The sequence below is a fragment of the Triticum aestivum genome, chromosome 7D (assembly GCF_018294505.1).
Source record: "Triticum aestivum cultivar Chinese Spring chromosome 7D, IWGSC CS RefSeq v2.1, whole genome shotgun sequence".
Classification (NCBI taxonomy): domain Eukaryota; kingdom Viridiplantae; phylum Streptophyta; class Magnoliopsida; order Poales; family Poaceae; genus Triticum; species Triticum aestivum.
In genome coordinates, this window is record NC_057814.1 from 266,333,466 (window position 1) to 266,353,953 (window position 20,488).

Consider the following 20,488-nt stretch of genomic DNA (forward strand, 5'->3'; position numbering starts at 1 on the left):
TCCGCGCCACAAAATCGCCTACGGAACACGGCGCCCTGCCGCCCCCCACGACTGCAGCCGCGGCCATCTCCTCCATCTCTTCGTCAGAACTCTCGCCGGCCAGAGCCCAGAACCGGCTCCCCGACCAGCCGCCGGCCGACGCCTCGCACTGGCACTGCCCCGTGCGCGGCGCAGGGCGCGCCGGCCCCGCGGCCTGCCGGACCACCGACCACGCGGCCTCTCCGCCGGCGTCATCCGAGCCATGGCCGCCCGGATCTGCAGCACCCACGCCGTCGCCACCCTGGTCGCCTTGCCGTACAGGAGCCGTTGGAGCCGACTCCATCTCTAGCTTTGCCTCTTGCTTTTAAAAAGGTCCCAACTTCATATATTATTAATTCAGAGTTGCAATGAGTACGTGTGTATTCTCACGAGGAGTTTGTGCATATAATTGATGGTCGTGCGGAACCAATATAATGGAGTAGCATGACAGCATGATGCAAATCAATCTTAGTTAGTAGACGCACGGATGCACCAAATGCAACCGGAAACTGAATTAATAATAACGGCACAGGGATGGTCTTGAGATTTGCTGCCTAGAAGAGCCAGCTAGCAATGCTAAACGAATGAATACCACTAACTACCAGGGAGGGCATCATCATGCAAAGACAAGGCAGCATCCAGCTATTCGATTTTCAGATAATTAAGCATCATCCAGGTTAACTACGATAATCTGACCAGCTCATCAATGTTCAGTTGCTCTCCCCACTTCGGCAATACTCTCTCTTGCTGCAGAAGTTATCAATTCACGTCTATGTACAGAAGTTTATGTTCCATAGTCATTTTGTGAATCATCCAAAGATTCTTGGAGAGAAGAGAGTCAAAGCAAAGAAGCAAAGCAGATACCACTAACACACGATTACCCCTGGGGTGAAGAGAGTCAACTTATGCTTCCACCAGCAAGCAAGCACCAACCACCAATCTCACTAGTTCTCCATCATTTCGTCGCATGCTCGTCGATCTCGTGATCTTGATCTCCTGGAATTAAACTGCATGTATGTGCTCGTGCACAGCTGCAGATCGTCACTGCCAGCAGTGGCTGAGATTAGTTAGAGACATGCCAGCCAGCGTCGCAGGCTTCCATTCACAATTATAGACACACCTTGTCATGAAGATCAAGTTCATTCCATGGGAGACTAGTTAATTCTTGCAATCAGTTGGAAGTTGAGAAAAATGTGGCGCTCCCGTCTTCTTTCATCATATATAGAGGCAGAGCCGATTGTCGTTTCCATAAGCAGCATTTCATCTCCTCTTCCATTTCAAAGAGAACAAACAATCTCATATCCCAATCTCCATAACCATGGCTTGCCACCTCCGATCTGCCAGCGTGCCTTCCAGCCCTCTCTCGGATGGAACAGACGTCCAAGATCGGCTGCGGAGCCTGAAGGCGGCCATGTCTTTGCCCTCTGTGACAATCCAGATAGTGTGTGGTGCTCTGACAGAGCTCGTGAGCATATACAGCTGCATTGACGAGCTCACGTGCTCGACCAGCAGCAGTCAGACTCAGCAGAGGAAATCTCTGGAGGACGAGCTTGAGCGCTCTCTCATGCTGCTAGACCTCTGCAGCTCCATGCAGGAGATCTTCGCGGAGCTCAGGACGAGTGTCCAGGAGGTGCAACTATCCCTCAAGAGAGTGGATGGCACGGCAGTCCACACCAAAGTTCAGTCTTACGCCCGCTTGTCCAGAAAGGCTCAGAGGCTGTGCAAAAGGATCAGCAGCATGGTTGCCTCTGACATGGAGGGATGCAGCGCCATCAAGATGACAGCTGAAGCGAGAGACATTGCCATCGTGATACTCAAGTCGACGTTGCATCTCTTTTTGAAGCAGATTACAATACCGAAATTTTCTAGTAGCTGGTCTCTTGTATCCAAGGCGTTCCAGAAGAAGAGATTTGCGTGAGATGAGGGGCAGTTGCAGGAGTTGCACATCACTGATCTTGAGAGTAGACTTCAGCTCCTCTTCAGGAGATTGATCCATCACAGGGTCTCTCTTCTGAACAATCTAAGCTTGTAGAAAGATCAACTTAGTGCAACAACTCTAACCCCCTCTAATCTGTGTCCACCTTTTGGAGGATCATAGAAACAATTTTCTGATGTATTTAAGAGAAAGAATGTACAGAAAATCACTCAGTTCAAAAGCAAAACTTTTGTCCATTTCAACTTGTCAGCCTGAGTATTTAATTTTACTCATGCCCCATGGTGCCTTTCTTTTCATGCTTCGTAGAACCCGCAACCAAATAATCAATCACTCAAAAATTGTAGCTATTCAATTCCAGTTTTTCTATTGATAAAGGGTCACTTCCCAGTCTCATTATATGAGTGCCCGTGGGGATTTGACTGGGTTTCACCCAAGTAAAACGCAGAAAAGATCGCCTGAATGTCCAACATACCACCACAGCAGTAGGCCACCTCAAACAAAAACAGGATGCCTAAACATCTCAATCAGGAATTAAGTTTAAGTTCTTCTTTCAGGGAAAATCTAATTCACTCAGACTAGTTTTCTATTAATGTTAAGACCTACAATAGCATTCCCAATGAAAGAACTATTTGAGCACTACTTAAGAACTAATATTTGCTGATCAACCAGAATACACACGGAAGCAAAACTACTTGATTAAGGTTCGCATTTGAAGAACTATTTGAGCATGCACGTATAATGAGAACAAGCAAATCGAGTAAACTGCCGTGCGTTTCATTGCTGTCAGTAGCTTAAGACATGAGAACGTGTTAGGCCTAGTTAGGAGCACCTAATGCATTCTTAAGTTGCAAAAAGGATCACATGAGGTAGTTGACAGCCCTAGTGGAAACATGCCAGCGATGCTCACCAGACAAATACATCATGTTGCGTTGGAGCTCAAAGGTTCCTCCACCACCAATCAGAAACAGCTAGCTCTTTCTCTCCACTAGCTCACCAATCCCATGATCTGGATCTAGATCTGACATCAAACTGCACGCTCGTGCAGATGATTTTGCTGCCCATAGTGGAGACATGACAAGGTGCCCATAAGCTCAACCAGAGGCGAATAGTTCAAGATGCTACTTACACTGATCAGACATACAAAAGAAAAATCAACTTGTTATGGAGATGGGTGGCAGCGGCGCGGCACCCCATCAGCGACGAGATTCCTGTTGTCTACAAGGCCAGCCTTTGCAAGGCTTGTGCTTATATAGAGAGGCAAACCATACCGGTTAAGCACCATTGCAGCAAAATTTCTTTTCTCTGAATCTCTCTTCTGTTTCCAGATACATAGAAAGCACACCACACCATCCCCCATTCAAGCCATGGCTAGCCAGCAAAACTTCTTTTCTCTCAAGGCGACGATCTCTTCACCTTCGGCTACCGTTGAAACAATGTTAGATGACTTCAGGAGGTGTGTACTTGTGTACAATAGCATCGAGGAGATCATATGCAGCCAAATTATCCTTTGCCAGAGCAACAAAGGTAAGCTGTGAAGCTCGAGCTCGAGCACTCTCTTGCACTGATCGGCATCTGCAACGCCATCCTATCGAGCTTTTCTAAGCTCAAGGCAAGCAGTCAGGAAATTACATTGGCTCTCGGGCCAAGATACAGTCCTTCATCAGTTTGACCAGGATGGGGCCAAAACAGTGGAAGAAGATCAACAAGAAATCTCCTTCAGCTGACAAGCAGGGTTGCAGGGTGGTCAAACTGTTGGCTGGAGCAAGAGAGGTCGTTGCTTCAATGCTTCAGTCATCCACGCGGTTCCTACTGAAGCAAATTGTGATGCCGAGTTATAACAAGTGGTATCTCGTCTCCAAGAAGTTTCAAAAGAACAGACTTCCATGCAACAAGGAGCAATTACTGAAACTGGAGTTTCGTTATTCTTGAGGGCAGTGCTTAGACTTTGTTGAGGAGATTGATCCAGAGCAGAGTTTCTTTTCTGAATGCTCTAAGCTTGTACATGGATGATACATTGCCTACGGTTCACAGTGATAGGCACCCACCTTTTAGAGGATCAGTTTACTGATTATGCTGCTGATAGCTTGGACAGTGTCTTCAAGAAAAAACAACTTTGGAGCATTTAACTCCGACGGATCTTCAGAATATACAATTCGTGTTACTGAGAAATGCTCATCGTTGCTGGCCATCATACAAGCTAACAGCGTACTGTTTCAAATCAAAATTTGAAACGCGTCACTACAAGATGGCCATGTTTTTCAGATGCTACTTGTTATCACAACAACAGCCAAAGGATCATTGTGCAGTGATTTTGCTACCCATAGCTAAAGCAAGCCAGCTCCAACACTCCAAGTTGGCCACGCAGGTAGCATGAGCTGTGCAGCATATAATACTACCTAAATAATAAATTTAAAACAGCACAATACCAAGATAACACGTATGCAACTAAAATAAACATTTTTTAGCACGCAATTATGTCAAGATCCACCAATAGAGCCAACCATCCGGTTGATTCTTGTCGCCAATTAAAGGAACATGACAATGTAATATCTCATTGTAAGAATAGCTACTGCACTAAAGAATTTGAACTACACATGGGAGAAGATTCCAAATGTTTTCACCAGATCTCACAAACTTGATATACAAAACTGTGGAGATGAGTTGGCATGATTCCTTGTGTCTACCATTCAAATGGTGTTGTATCATACAGTTCCTCTGTATAAATAGGCCTCAGAAGAAGGCCAAACACATCAAACCGAAAGGCGCTCTCTCATTCTCATACCTTCAAACCTCAAGTACTCAACACAGAGGAAAGAGTCTTAGCAACAGATATGGCTTGCCATCTTAGATCAGTTAGTTTGCCTTCTAGGCCTCACACCAAGGTCGAAGAGGAGCTGCACAGCCTAGAGGCAAGCATCTCTTCACCCTCCATGACCATCGAGACAATCTCTGATGGTTTGAGGAGGCTTGGAGACATCTACAGCACCATTGAAGAGATCCTGTGCCTTCCTAGCAACCAAATTTGCTCTTCCCAGCAAAGGAAGATGTTGGAAGGTGAAACTGAGTGCTCCCTTGAGCTACTAGATCTCTGCAATGCCATGCATGAGGACTTCACCGAGTTGAAGGCCATTATCCAAGATCTGCAAGTGGCGACCAGAAAAGGAGATGACACCGCTGCTCAAGTCAAGATCCAGTCTTACACCCGCCTAGTGAAGAAGGCGAAGAAACATTTCAAGAAGGCTGCGAAGAAGGTTACATCCAACAAGGAGGACTGCAGGATGGTCAGGCTGTTGATCGAGGCTAGGGAGATCACCACCTCTCTCCTCGAGTCAACAGTACACCTCTTGTCCAAGCAAATCGCAGTGCCAAAATGGTCTCTCGTCTCCAAGGCATTCCAGAAGAAGAACTCGGTTGTTTGCAAGGAGGAGCAGTTGCAGGTCCTAGAGTGCAGTGTCGGAGATCTTGAGGCTGGAGCAGGAATCCTGTTCCGGAGATTGCTCCAGAGCAGAGTTACTCTCCTAAACATTCTTAGCTCATAGATACTCTTCAACATGTGCTACTCTTGCACCGTGCGATTGGCTTCCACCTTTTAAAGGATTGCTGATCTTTCTCAGTGTGTATATATATGTAGAAATGTACAGAATACTCCATACAGAAAGGAAACAAAAGTTTTGATCGAACTCATACTGTGAATTCAACCTTTCCATGCTTCTGAGATTCCGCGCTGGTCCATAACTACCTGCTTGTTTGTACCTTGTATATTAATGTGGCCACGTTGCCTCACACCTGCTTAATCTCATGATTTTGTTTTAGCATCTTTCCCTTACATGCCAGGTCCGAACTACAAGGCAAGCCTGCAAATGGATAACATGCTGGCCAGATTTTCTTCACGGACACACAGCCTGGCCTGTTATTGCATTGTTTTCGTTTGCACCCAGCATTTAAAACACAATTGCAGTGAAAGAGATAACAACTTCAATTTTTCTGTTGGCAAGGCTGTGGTGGTTGCAGAACAATTTGAAAATTTTCTGGAATCCTTGTGTACTTCTAATGATACTCAGTACTGGTATCCATATCATTTGAGCACATACATGACAGTGCAATATGGCGTGGCTGCGCACTACCTTCATTACTGACACCAACCAATTAAGTTCAGTGAGTGAGAAATTATATGCAGCGCACATATTGAACTGAGCGCGTGGATTTAGAATAACATGATAAGATGTGAACTTTGACGACTCAATAGTTTTGCATTGGCTCATATAATCACTCGTCAGCTCAGGCGGTACAACCCAGCTAGGTCACAAGGCATGGCAACAGACAGAGAACTAAGAGCTAACTAGATGCATACCACGGTGGCTTCAAAAGATAATCGTGGCGGTGATGAATCTCTTGCTTATGCTTCAAAAGATAATCTCGTCCATGCTCAAACCCTCATGGGGTGAAGCCTTGGACTGGAGAGGTTGGGTGGCTGAAAGATTGGCTTGAACCAAGAAGTAGAGGACATATTTAAAGGTTTGGCATGAATGTTGGAGTAGAATGTTATTTGGCTCAGCATAAGACTTGAATATTTTCTCTTAAGTGAATATTTGGAATGAAACTCTGAACTGGTGGGATAGGGTATATATAAGCTAGACCCAGAAATCTGGTCGTTACACACTCTTTTGTACAACTTTGAGTCGCCAAATGGTCAGCTCGGAGGCTTCAACTGAACTGCAAAGAGGTACTTCTGTATAGACGTATTAAAAATCTACTCAAATTTTACTGGTCAAGTTTTAAGCTTTTCTACCAAGGTTGCTTAGGTGTCAATGATTATCTATGAGTGTCGATAGACTAAGTCGACTAGCAAGTGTCTATGGACTCTCCTGCCCACAACACGATGCACCAAAGGAGAAACTCGGAGGAGATAAGTAAAGGGACACTATTTCTCGGATCAGACTGTTGCGGGAGATATGTTCCTTGTAACTATACGAGATCGGATTGTGGGGGATAGCCGAAGATAGTTTCCTAGTTTACTAATAGGAGGATGCCTATATAAGGCCTCAAGAGCCCTTAATTTCCAGGTAGGGGATATCCAATATATATGTGGTAAGCTCGTATCAATATACACAAAGCAAGACTAGGGCTATTACCCATCAGAAGGGCCTAAACCTGGGTAAAACCACCAATGAACCGCGGCTCCTTGCGCCTCCGCGCCACGCGGCTCTGCTCCTCAGCATGGTTGAAACGTCCCGTGCTGCCCCTATACATGCCTGAGCGAGAGATAAGGGCCCGTTGCCGCCGCGATGGATGGCCGGCGGCTAGGGTTTGGCACCCGTGGCGGAGCTAAATCCGGTAGATCTTTAGGTAGGGGATCATAAGCTAGATGTCTTGGAGCGATGATAACAGGGACACAAGTTTTATGCAGGTTCAGGCTCTCCGAGGAGATAAAACCCTATGTCATGCTTGTGATTTATGGCGTCGGAGTATGTATAGAGTACAGGTAAAACTACCAAGAAATTGTAATGTGTTCTTACGAGCCAGGCCCCTCGGTTTATATAGATACATGGAGGTCCTAGGGTACAAGATCCTAGTCGGCTACGTATGGGGAGGCAGAGTCCTCCATGAATCCAGCGTTTTGGAGCATACGTCAAGTCTTCTGGATCTTCCTTGTATACACCATGGGCTGCCTGATGCGGCCCAGGACGAAACCGACAAGGGGTCCCCGGCGCAGCCCACCAGGGCGGGAGTCAACATGGTGAGAGGCCCCTTAGCTGGGACACCGTCACCTGGGCCGCTCGAGGGGGAGCGACACGGGGCCTTACCATGTGATACGGTACTAGTAACATTTTTTAGTGGTCCATATTAGGGGGGTGCACACACCACACGCACACACCCCACCAATCCTGTTTTAGTGGAGTACTTGCTCAAAAGTCCCACATGTTAAAACTTATCAGACTGTCTTAGGTGACACTGCTTCAATGACAGTAAAGCTCATCCACATCCATTATCTAGTCTGATTAGGTGAGATCATTACTACAGAACAAAACTACCAGACTCTTCTAGTTTTTTTTAGGTTATATTGATGATCTTTATCGATTGCAGGATCTGCACTCATGTTTTTTAAAAGATCCCAACTTCATATTATTAATTCAGAGTTGCAATGAGTACGTGCGAATATTTCTTCTCACGCTAGGAGTTTGTGCATGTAATTGATGGCGTGTGCGGAACCAATATAATGGAGTAGCACGACAGCATGATGCTAATCAATCTTAGTTAGTAGACACACGGATGCACCAAATGCAAAAGAAAACAGAATTAATAATCACGGCACAGAGATGGTCTCGAGATTTGCCGTCGATAAGGGCCAGCTAGCGATGCCGCACGAATGAGTGGCACTAACTACCAGAGAGGCCATCATCATGCAAAGTCGCAGCAGCAGCTATTCACCAGAGACAAACGAAAGGTACAGGTTAAGTACAAAGAGCTGGGGACACAGGTTTGAGAAACAGTTAACAGTCAAAATCCTGACCAGCCCATCAATCTTCAGTCCCTCCAGCAACACTATCTGGCGCTGCAAAAGGAGTATATTCAATTTTGTGCCGCGTGGTTTCGTTTGAATGCTATAGGAATTTATGTTATACATTCGGTTTGTGAATCGTCCAAAGACCCCATATCAAATTGCCACCCATTTTCCATCGCAAAAAAAGAAAAGAAGAAGAAAAGCAGTATCGTTGCCGTCCTCCAGAACCCCAGAAAAATAGGGCAACTCTGAATTTCACGGCCTTTTTCTTTTCACTGGCAGTTAACCTATTGGTGAGGGTGCATCTTACTTTCAGTGGGAAGTTTTTTTGTTTGCAAAGAGCTTGTAGCTGTTAGACACTTGAGAGACATATGACAAATCACTCCCCCCCAAAGCAAAGAAGGAAAGCAGATACCATTAACACCGCATTCGACGTTTGCCCCTGAAGTGAAGAGAGTCAACTTATGAATTCCACCAGAAAGCAAGCACCAACGACGAAAAAGGGTTTCCCCCGCTTTATATTATAAATCAACCAACATCGCAACATCCGAGAGCACCGATACAAAGAAACGCCAACACCACACTCAACACACATACCCAAGGCAAGATACAAAGGTGCCGGGCACTGACACACCACCCCAACGACTACTAAGCACACTACAAATGAGCAAAGAAGAACCGCTTTGAGCCGACGGAGACCACCACAAGTGCGATCCACCGAGGAGGGCGAGACGGCCAATGTCGGAGCGGGGACTCTAAAACGGTGCCTCCAAGAAGGGCACGACCACGGAAGCCGCCACCATCCGATCCCGCAGATCAAGTTTTCAACCGGAGCAACACAAGGGAGTGAGAGCACCGCGACGGTGCCTGCAAGGAGGAAATGATGACCGCGGTCACTGCCGGCGGCGGCCAGTCCAAAGACTGGGCAAGTGATGTACCCCGTTGCTCTGATCCCTTCGACGCACCCCCATTCTGCCAACCACCCGCATCCATGCCGCCCGAGTGGCCATGTCTGCTCGCTCACACACGAGCCGCGCAACCTGCCCAAGACCAACACGTCTCCCACCGCCAGGGCCGCCGCCCTGCACCCAGACCACCCCAAGACCATCAAAGGGGATGGCTTTGGACAGCTCCGCCAACCCCAACCACCGCCAGAACTGGCAACGACCGTCCCGCCTCAAGCATCACCAGGAAAGCGACCAGAAAGCACCATGCCGGGGAAGGAGGAAGGGGGAGGAGCGGCACACGGCCACGACCGGCACCCCCTGTGCCGGCAACGGGCGGCTCAACCACGTCGGAGCCCCCATCCCTCCTGTCGGCCTTCCCCCCCCCCCCCCCGAAGCACCCTGCTTCGCCCCAACACAGGTACTGGCGCGGACCGGTGAGAGACCACCAACAGCCGCCTGTCCGCCGAAGAACGGGGGTAGATCTGCCGCCCCCATCGCCAGGGATGGGCCCAAGGGAAGCCCTCCCGCGCCGCACGCCATCGTACAGATGCCGGGGAAGAGGGGCCCGACCAGACACCGGGACGCGCACACACCACCACCGCCAGACAAACTACGGCAGCACCGGTCGCCTGTGGCCCCTGTTGGCCTCAGCCCTCGCCGCCAGACGGGTCACCAGCAGCAGATCCGGCCGGATCTGACCGGGCCGTCGCACGCAAAACCACCCGGAGAAGAAGCCCCGTCACCACCTTGGACCGCTTCACCAGCAGCCGCTGCGCCGCCACCAAGCAGCAGGGAGAGGCCGCGCCACAGCCCCCACGCGTGCCTGACGCCGCGCCGCTGAGCCCCGCCGTAGCCCAGCGCCTCCGGCGGCCAACTGTCCTACACGGAGGGGAAAGGAGCGGCCCCGCCACCGCCTAAGCTGGTCGGGCTTTGCCCGGCGGCGCCTCTAGGCGGCGGCGAGGGAGGGGGGCGGAGGGGAGGGTGTGGGAGGCGGCGGCCGCTGGTTCCCCCGTCCGCTCGCAGGAGCGGCTCGGGGGAAAGGCACCAACCACCAATCTCACTACTTCTCCATCATTTCGTTCCATGTTCGTCGATCTCATCGTCTTGATCTCCTGGAATTAAACTGAACGTATGTGCTTGTTCACAGCTGCAGATCGTCACTGCCAGCAGTGGCTGAGATTAGTTAGAGACATGCCAGCCAGCATCACAGGCTTTCATTCACAATTATCGACGCACCTTGTCGTGAAGATCAAGCTCATTTCATGGGAGACTAGTTAATTCTTGCAATCAGTTGGAAGTTGAGAAAAATGTGTCGCCCATGTCTTCTTTCGTCATATATAGAGGCAGAGCCGATTTTCATTTCCATCACCAGCATTTCATCTCCTCTTCCATTTCCAGAGAGGACAAACAATCTCAAATCTGTAATTTCCATAGCCATGGCTTGCCATCTCCGTTCTGCCAGCGTGCCTTCCAACCCTCTCTCAGATGGAACCGACATCCAAGATCAGCTGCAGAGCCTTAAGGCGGTCATGTCTTCGCCCTCTGTGACAATCCAGATAGTGTGTGGTGGTCTGACAGAGCTCATGAGCATGTACAGCTGCATCGACGAGCTCACATGCTTGACCAGCAGCAGTCAGACTCAGCAGAGGAAAGCTGTGGAGGACAAGCTTGAGCGCTCTTTAGTGCTGCTAGACCTCTGCAGCGTCATGCAGGAGAGCTTCACGGAGCTCAGGACGAGTGTCGAGGAGGTGCAACTATCCCTCAAGAGAGTGGATGGCGCGACAGTCCACACCAAGGTTCAGTCTTACGCCCGCTTGGCCAGAAAGGCTCAGAGGCTGTGCAAAAGCATCAGCAGACATGGAGGGATGCAGCGCCATCAAGATGACAGCTGAAGCGAGAGACATTGCCGTCGTGATACTCGAGTCGATGTTGCATCTCTTGTTGAAGCAGATTACAATACCAAAATTTTCTAGTAGGTGGTCTCTTGTCTCCAACTCCTCCTATGTTGTCTCAACATAGCCGGTCCCAAGCCCGGGTAAAGGAGGGTTGTGATAGGCTTGGCGAGCCAGCGTAAAAACTCAGCCACTCTTATGGAGATGAAACCCAAAAGATTTTCGTTGGGGCGTAACCAAAGAACTAGCTATGGACAGGGGTGCGTAGAAGCTTGCTATCCATGTGCCAAAGCCATGAGTTGGTCGCGAGATCTTATGGGTTTCACCTACCCCAGCTTGTTTGGGACTAAAGGCTTTGTTGTTGTTGTTGTTGTTGGTCTCTTGTCTCCAAGGCGTTCCAGAAAAAGAGATTTGTGTGCAACAAGGGGCAGTTGCAGGAGTTGCACATCATTGATCTTGAGAGTAGACTTCAGCTTCGCTTCAGGAGATTGATCCATAACAGGGTCTCTCTTCTGAACAATCTTAGCTTATAGAGAGATCGACTTAGTGCAACAACTCTAACCCCCTCTAATTCGTGTCCACCTTTTGGAGGATCATGGAAAACAATTTTCTGATGTATTTAAGAGAAATAATGTACAGAAAATCACACAGCTCAAAAACAAAACTTTTGTCCATTTCAACTTGTCAACCTGAGTATTTAATTTCACACATGCCCCATGGTGCCTTTTTTTCATGCTCTGTAGAACCCGCAACCAAATAATCAATCACCCAAAAATTGTAGCTATTTAATTCCAGTTTCTCTATTGATAACAGGGTCACTTCCCAGTCTCATTATATGAATGCCCGTGGGGACTTGACTGGGTTTCACCCAAGTAAAACACAGAAAAGATCAACTGAATGTCCAACATATCACCACAGCAGTAGAATGCCACCTCAAACAAAAACAGGATGTCTAAACGTCTCAATCAGGAATTCAGTTTAAGTTCTTAATTCAGGGAAAATCTAATACACACAGACTAGTTTTCTTATTGAATGTTAAGACCTGCATTAGCATTCCCAATCAAAGAACTATTTGAGCACTACTTAAGAACTGATATTTGCTGATCAACCAGTATAGAAATGGATGCAAAACTACTTGATTAGGATTCCCAATTAAAAAACTATTTGAGCATGCACGAATGACGATAACAAGCAATAATTGAGTAAACTGCCGCGCCATTCATTGCTGTCAGTAGCTTAAGACACGAGAACGTGTTAGGCCTAGTTAGGAGCACCTAATGCACCCTTAGGTTGCAAAGGATCACATGAGGTAGTTAATAGCCCTAGTGGAAACATGCCAGCGATCCTCACCAGACAAACACATCGTGTCGCGTTGGAGCTCAAAGGTGAAGTCAACTGTTTCCCCACCACCAATAAGCAACAGCTAGCTCTTTCTCTCACCAGCTCACCAATCTCATGATCTGGATCTGGATCTGACATCAAACTGCACGCTCGTGCAGATGAGTTTGCTGCCCAGAGTGGAGACATGACAAGGTGCTCATAAGCTCAACCAGAGGCGAATAGTTGGAGATGCTACTTACACTGATCAGACATACAAAAGAAAAATAAGCTTGTCGTGGAGATGGGTGGCAGCGGCATAGCACCCCATCAGCGACGAGATTCTTGTTGTCTACAAGGTCAGCTTGTGCTTATATAGAGAGGCAAACAGCACCGGTTAACCACCATTGCAGCAAAATTTCTTTTCTCTGAATATCTCTTCCATTTCCAGATACATAGAAAGCACACCACACCATCACCCATTCCAGCCATTTGCTAGCCAGCAAAACTTCTTTTCTCTGAAGGCGAACATCTCTTCACCTTTGGCTACCATTGAAACAATGTTCGATGACTTCAGGAGGTGTGTACTTGTGTACAATAGCATCAAGGAGATCATATGCAGCCAAATTATCTTTGGCAGAGCAACAAAGGTAAGCTGTGGAGCTCGAGCTCGAGCACTTTCTTGCACTGATCGACATCTGCAATGCCATCCTAGAGAGCTTTTCTAAGCTCAAGACAGGTACTTGGGAAATTACATTGGCTCTCAGGCCAAGATACAGTCCTTCATTCATCTGACCAAGATGGCACAAAAACAGTGGAAGAAGATCAATGGAAATCCCCTTCAGCTGAGAAGGAGGCTGGTCAAACTGTTGGCCGGAGCAAGAGAGGTCGTTACTTCGATGCTTCAGTCATCCACGCGGCTCCTACTGAAGCAAATTGTGATGCCGAGTTATAACAAGTGGTATCTTGTCTCCAAGTTCCACAAGAAAAGACTTCCATGCAACAAGAAGCAATTACTGAAACTGGAGTTTCGTTGTTCTTGAGGGCAGTGCTTAGACTTTGTTGAGGAGATTGATCCAGAGCAGAGTTTCTTTTCTGAATGCTCTAAGCTTGTACATGGATGATAAATTGCCTACGGTTCACTGTGATAGGCACCCACCTTTTAGAGGATCAGTTTACTGTTTATGCTGCTGTGAAGATAGCTTGGACAATGTCTTCAAGAAAGAACAACTTTGGAGCATTTAACTCAGACGGATCTTCAGAATATACAAATAGTATTACTCAGAAATGCTCATCGTTGCTGACCATCATACAAGCTAACAGCATACTGTTTCAAATCAAAATTTGAAATGCGTCACTACAAGATGGCCATGTTATTCAGATGCTACTTGTTATCACAACAACAGCCAAAGGATCATTGTGCAGTGATTTTGCTATCCATGGCTAAAGCAAGCCAGCTCCAACACTCCAAGTTGGCCACGCAGGTAGCATGAGCTGTGCAGCATATAATACCTACATAATAAATTTAAAACAGCACAATACCTAGATAACACGTATGCAACTAAAATAAACATTTTTTAGCACGCAATTATGTCAAGATCCACCAATAGAGCCAACCATCCGGTTGATTCTTGTCGCCAATTAAAGGAACATGACAATGTGATATCTCATTGGAAGAATAGCTACTGCACTAAAGAATTTGAACTACACATGGGCGAAGATTCCAAATGTTGCACCAGATCTCACAAACTTGATATACAAAACTGTGGAGATGAGTTGGCATGATTCCTTGTGTCTACCATTCAAATGGTGTTGTATCATACAGTTCCTCTGTATAAATAGGCCTCAGAAGAAGGCTAAACACATCAAACCGAAAGGCGCTCGCTCATTCTCATACCTTCAAACCTCAAGTACTCAACACAGAGGAAAGAGTCTTAGCAACAGATATGGCTTGCCATCTTAGATCAGTTAGTTTGCCTTCTAGGCCTCACACCAAGGTCGAAGAGGAGCTGCACAGCCTAGAGGCAAGCATCTCTTCACCCTCCATGACCATCGGGACAATCTCTGATGGTTTGAGGAGGCTTGGAGATATCTACAGCACCATTGAAGAGATCCTGTGCCTTCCTAGCAACCAAATTTGCTCTTCCCAGCAAAGGAAGATGTTGGAAGGTGAAACCGAGAGCTCCCTTGAGCTACTAGATCTCTGCAATGCCATGCATGAGGACTTCACCGAGTTGAAGGCCATTATCCAAGATCTGCAAGTGGCGAGCAGAAAAGGAGATGACACCGCTGCTCAAGTCAAGATCCAGTCTTACACCCGCCTAGTGAAGAAGGCGAAGAAACATTTCAAGAAGGCCACGAAGAAGGTTACATCTGACAAGGAGGACTGCAGGATGGTCAGGCTGTTGAGCGAGGCTAGGGAGATCACTACCTCTCTCCTCGAGTCAACAGTACACCTCTTGTCCAAGCAAATCGCAGTGCCAAAATGGTCTCTCGTCTCCAAGGCATTCCAGAAGAAGAACTCGGTTGTTTGCAAGGAGGAGCAGTTGCAGGTCCTAGAGTGCAGTGTCGGGGATCTTGAGGCTGGATCAGGAATTCTGTTCCGGAGATTGCTCCAGAGCAGAGTTACTCTCCTAAACATTCTTAGCTCATAGATACTCTTCAACATGTGCTACTCTTGCACCGTGCGATTGGCTTCCACCTTTTAAAGGATTGCTGATCTTTCTCAGTGTGTGTATATATGTAGAAATGTACAGAATACTCCATACAGAAAGGAAACAAAAGTTTTGATCGAACTCATACTGTGATTTCAACCCTCGCATGCTTCTGAGATCCATGGTGATATTATGCAATGATGTTATTATTGCCTCTGTTTTGTATGATGCATACACGGTTCAAGATGTAGAATGTGCACATGAAATAAGTTACACATGAGCCATGGTAGTTTCTCCCTTTTCTTAACTTTAAGCAGTTACATGGGAGTTTCTTCCTTCTCTTAATTCTATGCATTCTTTTTCTCTGGAAAGAAATAATTAGAGACTAGCAGCCAACTTTTAAGGCTCAGCCATGTAAATTTTACACTGGCTAATAAATGCATTTACTTGTGTATTCAACATCAAACCTTCTTTAAGCTCAAAATTAGTATATGATCCTTATTTGGTGGAACTACTCTTGTAACGCCCCGAGACCGACGCTCCAGACGCCTTCCATGATTTTCGTTGTTGCCATGTGTTTTACTTGTTTGTTGCATTCATTATCGCATCATCCGCATTGCATCGGCACTTCGTTGCCGTCATTTTTCAAAACTTGCATCCCCTCGTAGTTGCGGCGTCCCCCTTGCTTTCGTTGACCGTTCCGAGACCAACCTTGTTCTTCGTTTCCCCCCTTGTCTCCACGGCCTTTCGTCAAGCCCCTCGCGTGCGCGTCCGAACTGTCCCAAACCCGAACCGCTCAGTCATCACCGTTGGGTCCGGATCATCCCCAAACATCTATAAAATATCTGTGTTTCTCTATTGGACTCCCCTAACCTTGTATTCTTGACCGTCCGATTTAAACGGAGGATCCAAAATCCGCCCTCTACCTATATAAACAGTCAAACCCTAGCCTAGGCAGTCCCATCCATCCAATCCCTCCTCCGCCGCCAGTCTCTCGCATCTTCATCGGGATCCTCCCGATCCAACCACCAACCACAGTCGCCACCGCAGCCTCCGACCACCTCCCGCAATTTTCGCGCCGGCCAAACCAATCCCTCCACCTCCCTCACCGACTCTGGACGCGCCCGCGGATATGGCCGTCTCTCGCTATGCCCGCGCCATCCCCATCCCCGGCGCCGTTCACGCCCGAAGCCTCGCTCCCAGCCTCCCGCAAGCAGAGGCCCCGCGAACCTCTCGCTCCCTCGTGCTCGCCCCTCCTCCCGTTCCAACGCGCCCTCCGGCGACCACGTCCAGGCCGAGCCTCGCCGTCCCTTGCCTCCCCCTCGGCATCCCTCTCTCTCCCGTTGCTAAACTCTCTCCCTTTCCCTGTGTTCTTCACGCAGGAGCAGCAGTAGACAATGGCGCCCTCCTTCTCCTCGCCGGAGCACCGCGTCGCCCGCTCGTTCCCCTGCTTCAACAGAGCGCGGTGCCATGCCTGCCTCCTCTGCCTCGCGCTCGTTCGCCGCCGTCGTCCTGCTTCGTCCGGTGACCTCCGAGCAGCGCCACCCGCCGGATCTGCTCGAGCTCGCCTCGCCCCTGCGCCTCAAGTCCCGCGTCGCCAAGCCGCTTCCCTGCCCTCGAGTCCGTCCAGTTCCGCCGTCCGCCGTGGCCGTGGAGCTCGTCGGCGTCGTCCTCGTGCTCGTCCCAGTCCCGCTGCCGCCGTTCCCCTGCCATGGCGCCTCGGCCTCCTCTGCTGCCCGCTCGCCCGCTCGTTGACCGCATCGACCTCCCCTGCTCCATCTCGTGGACCGCAAGGCGTGCCCTTGCAGCGCGTCTCCAGATCCAGCCTGCCCCACCGCTCCACCAACTTGGGCTTGGCCCATGGGTGAGCTTCCCCAGCCCCTCCAGTTTCAGCCTGTTTGTTTTTTTTAGGTTCTGCGAATTTGCCAATTATCCAGAAAACTGCATATTTACAGTTTACCCCTCCATGTTCATGCATATAATAACTCCACAACCGTGCATTGGATTAAAATGATTTAAACATGTAAAATGCTTAGAATTTCATCTAGTTTCATAATATCCAACTTTCATCCATGTTTAAAATGTTTAAACTTGCTGTTTGATTAAATTTGCTTAAATGCCATGTTAAAATGATTTATTTCATAACTAAATAACCGTAGCTCCATTTTAAATATACTTTATATGTAAATGGGGTAGAAAAATGCCTAGTTTAACATGGTGCACTTTATTTTGCTGTTTAACAACATTAAAATTGTGTTTATGGCAGAACAGTACCAAATCAAAAATATGGACATGAGGATTTTCTGGAATTGTTGTTTGTTGTTCCGGCCTCATTTAAACTTGCCTAAATAGTTAGTTTACTTATGCTTCACTCCTTGCCATGTTTAATGACATTTAACATTGTTGGGTACATAAACGAGAGCGAACTAAATAACTTGAATGTGGTGTTTCGTCAATATGCAACTCGTTGCATATTGAGCTCCACTTAACTTGTAGTATTGTTTGTGCACTATTGCCATGCCATACCTATTTAAACCGGACATGCATCATACTTGATTGTGCATCATGCCATGTTTATGTGATGGTTGTTTACTATGTTGTTTGCTTCTTTCCGGTTTGCTTCTCTCGTTAGCTTCGGTTTCGTTCCGGAGTTGTGAGGATTCGTTCGACTACGTCGGTTTGTCTTCTTCATGGACTCGTTCTTCTTCCTTGCGGGATTTAAGGCAAGATGACCATACCCTCGAAATCACTTCTATCTTTGCTTGCTAGTTGTTCGTTCTATTGCTATGCTGCGCTACCTACCACTTGCTATATCATGCCTCCCATGTTGCCATGTCAAGCCTCTAACCATCCTTTCCTAGCAAACCGTTGTTTGGCTAAGTTACCGCTTTTGCTCAGCCCTTCTTATAGCGTTGCTAGTTGCAGGTGAAGTTGAAGTTGGTTCCATGTTGGAACATGGATATTCTGGCATATCACAATATCTCTTATTTAATTAATGCATCTATATACTTGGTAAAGGGTGGAAGGCTCGGCCTTATGCCTGGTGTTTTGTTCCACTCTTGCCGCCCTAGTTTCCGTCATACCGGTGTTATGTTCCTTGATTTTGCGTTCCTTACGCAGTTGGGTGATTTATGGGACCCCCTTGACAGTTTGCTTTGAATAAAACTCCTCCAGCAAGGCCCAACCTTGGTTTTACATTTGCCTACCTAAGCCTTTTTCCCTTGGGTTTTCGCGAGCCCGAGGGTCATCTTTATTTCAACCCCCGGGCCAGTGCTCCTTCGAGTGCTGGTCCAAACTGGGCGATGTCCGGCGCCCCCTGGGCAACCAGGGTCTATGCCAACCCGACGTCTTGCCCATCCGGTGTGCCCTGAGAACGAGATATGTGCAGCTCCTATCGGGATTTGTCGGCACATTCGGGCGGCTTTGCTGGTCTTGTTTTACCATTGTCGAAATGTCTTGTAAACCGGGATTCCGAGACTGATCGGGTCTTCCCGGGAGAAGGTTTATCCTTCGTTGACCGTGAGAGCTTATAATGGGCTAAGTTGGGACACCCCTGCAGGGTATTATCTTTCGAAAGCCGTGCCCGCGGTTATGTGGCAGATGGGAATTTGTTAATGTCCGGTTGTAGAGAACTTGACACTTGACTTAATTAAAATACATCGACCGCGTGTGTAGCCGTGATGGTCTCTTTTCGGCGGAGCCCGGGAAGAGAACACGGTCTAGTGTGATGCTTGAACGTAAGTAGCTTCAGGATCACTTCTTGATCACTTCTAGCTTCGCGACCGTTGCGTTGCTCCTCTTCTCGCTCTTATTTGCGTATGTTAGCCACCATATATGCTTAGTGCTTGCTGCAGCTCCACCTCATTACCTCATCCTTCCTATAAGCTTAAATAGTCTTGATCTCGCGGGTGTGAGATTGCTGAGTCCTCATGACTCACAGATTCTACCAAAACAGTTGCAGGTGCCGATGATACCAGTGCAGGTGATGCCACCGAGCTCAAGTGGGAGTTCGATGAAGACCTTGTTCGTTACTATGTTTCGTTTCCAGTTGATCAGTAGTGGAGCCCAGTTGGGACGATCGGGGATCTAGCATTTGGGGTTATCTTCTTTTCATTTGGATTTGACCGTAGTCGGTCTATGTGTGTATCTTGAATGATGTATGAATTTATTTATGTATTGTGTGAAGTGGCGATTGTAAGCCAACTCTCTTTATCCCATTCTTGTTCATTACATGGGATTGTGTGAAGATGACCCTTCTTGCGACAAAACCTACAATGCGGTTATGCCTCTTAAGTCGTGCCTCGACACGTGGGAGATATAGCCGCATCGTGGGTGTTACAACTCTACATTAATAAAATATGCTAGATCAAGCTGAACCCCACCATTAAACTAGTAATTTGCAGAGCATATTAGCTGGCTGAGTTGGCTAGCTGCATGGTTGCAGAGTCTGGACATATCATTGCACTAAATCAACTTTTCCACTGAGACGATGTAGCTTTAAAACAGCTTCAGAAGGAAAACTGTAATCTTGGTTAGGCTGCATGCATCCTAGTAATGCAGAGGCCGGGTGTAAGCTCATCATGCGGTGTATCCTCTTGATGCTACATTTTGAGTTAATATAAAAGTGCCCTTTATCGGAAAAAAAACTCAATGGCTAAAGCAAAGGCTATAGAATCATAACTCCTTGTCTCCTCAACAATTTAATACCATTTGCTGAAGCATCTTTAATTGTGTAGAAAGCATGCTATGTGTCACAGAGATTCAAATCCAAGAAAGCTCGTGTATCTCAATAAAGTATAACTTTGATTCTGAACAGGATGGTAAAGTTCTCAAGAAGACAAAAACTACGAACTGATCCATTTCCTCATGTACCAACAGTACAAGATGCTAAAAGGAAGAAAAAAAGGAAAAGAGCTATGGTTGGTTATACAGAGGCATACTCCACTTTGACAGGCCAAAAAACTATGGAGGCCTTGATCTTGTAGAAGCAGTGGTCTGCATCCGGGCTGAAGATAGGCATTGCGCCTGCACGGCTGCTCCTCTCCACATTAATATTTTTCCTTCTTGGGGGGTCAAGTGGTCATTGGGGACCCAGTTCTCAATGTTATCAGTGCGTATGCACAGCAAGTAGGCCACAATGAGAGCACTGAGAGGGAACTCTCGGAAGGTTGGAGGACATGGTTAGGAGTGTACCTATTGTTGAGGAGCTCTTCTTACGAGAC

At 47.5% G+C, this 20,488-nt stretch overlaps 3 protein-coding genes and 1 pseudogene across 3 annotated transcripts; all 4 read left to right on the top strand.

The window, feature by feature from the left end:
* The first annotated feature begins 872 nt into the window (after positions 1–872).
* LOC123170197 (uncharacterized) lies at positions 873–2,076 on the top strand. The gene has a single exon (XM_044588029.1). The coding sequence runs from the start codon at positions 1,337–1,339 to the stop codon at positions 1,934–1,936; it is 600 nt and encodes a 199-aa protein (XP_044443964.1). The 5' UTR covers positions 873–1,336; the 3' UTR covers positions 1,937–2,076.
* Positions 2,077–3,141: 1,065 nt separating this feature from the next.
* On the top strand, positions 3,142–5,612 carry LOC123170195 (uncharacterized). The gene has a single exon (XM_044588027.1). The coding sequence runs from the start codon at positions 4,786–4,788 to the stop codon at positions 5,491–5,493; it is 708 nt and encodes a 235-aa protein (XP_044443962.1). The 5' UTR covers positions 3,142–4,785; the 3' UTR covers positions 5,494–5,612.
* Positions 5,613–9,807: 4,195 nt separating this feature from the next.
* Positions 9,808–11,828, top strand: LOC123170198 (uncharacterized; annotated as a pseudogene).
* A 2,715-nt stretch (positions 11,829–14,543) lies between these two features.
* Positions 14,544–15,421, top strand: LOC123170194 (uncharacterized). The gene has a single exon (XM_044588026.1). It carries the CDS (start codon positions 14,559–14,561, stop codon positions 15,264–15,266), a length of 708 nt encoding a protein of 235 aa, XP_044443961.1. The 5' UTR covers positions 14,544–14,558; the 3' UTR covers positions 15,267–15,421.
* The last annotated feature ends 5,067 nt before the right edge of the window (positions 15,422–20,488 follow it).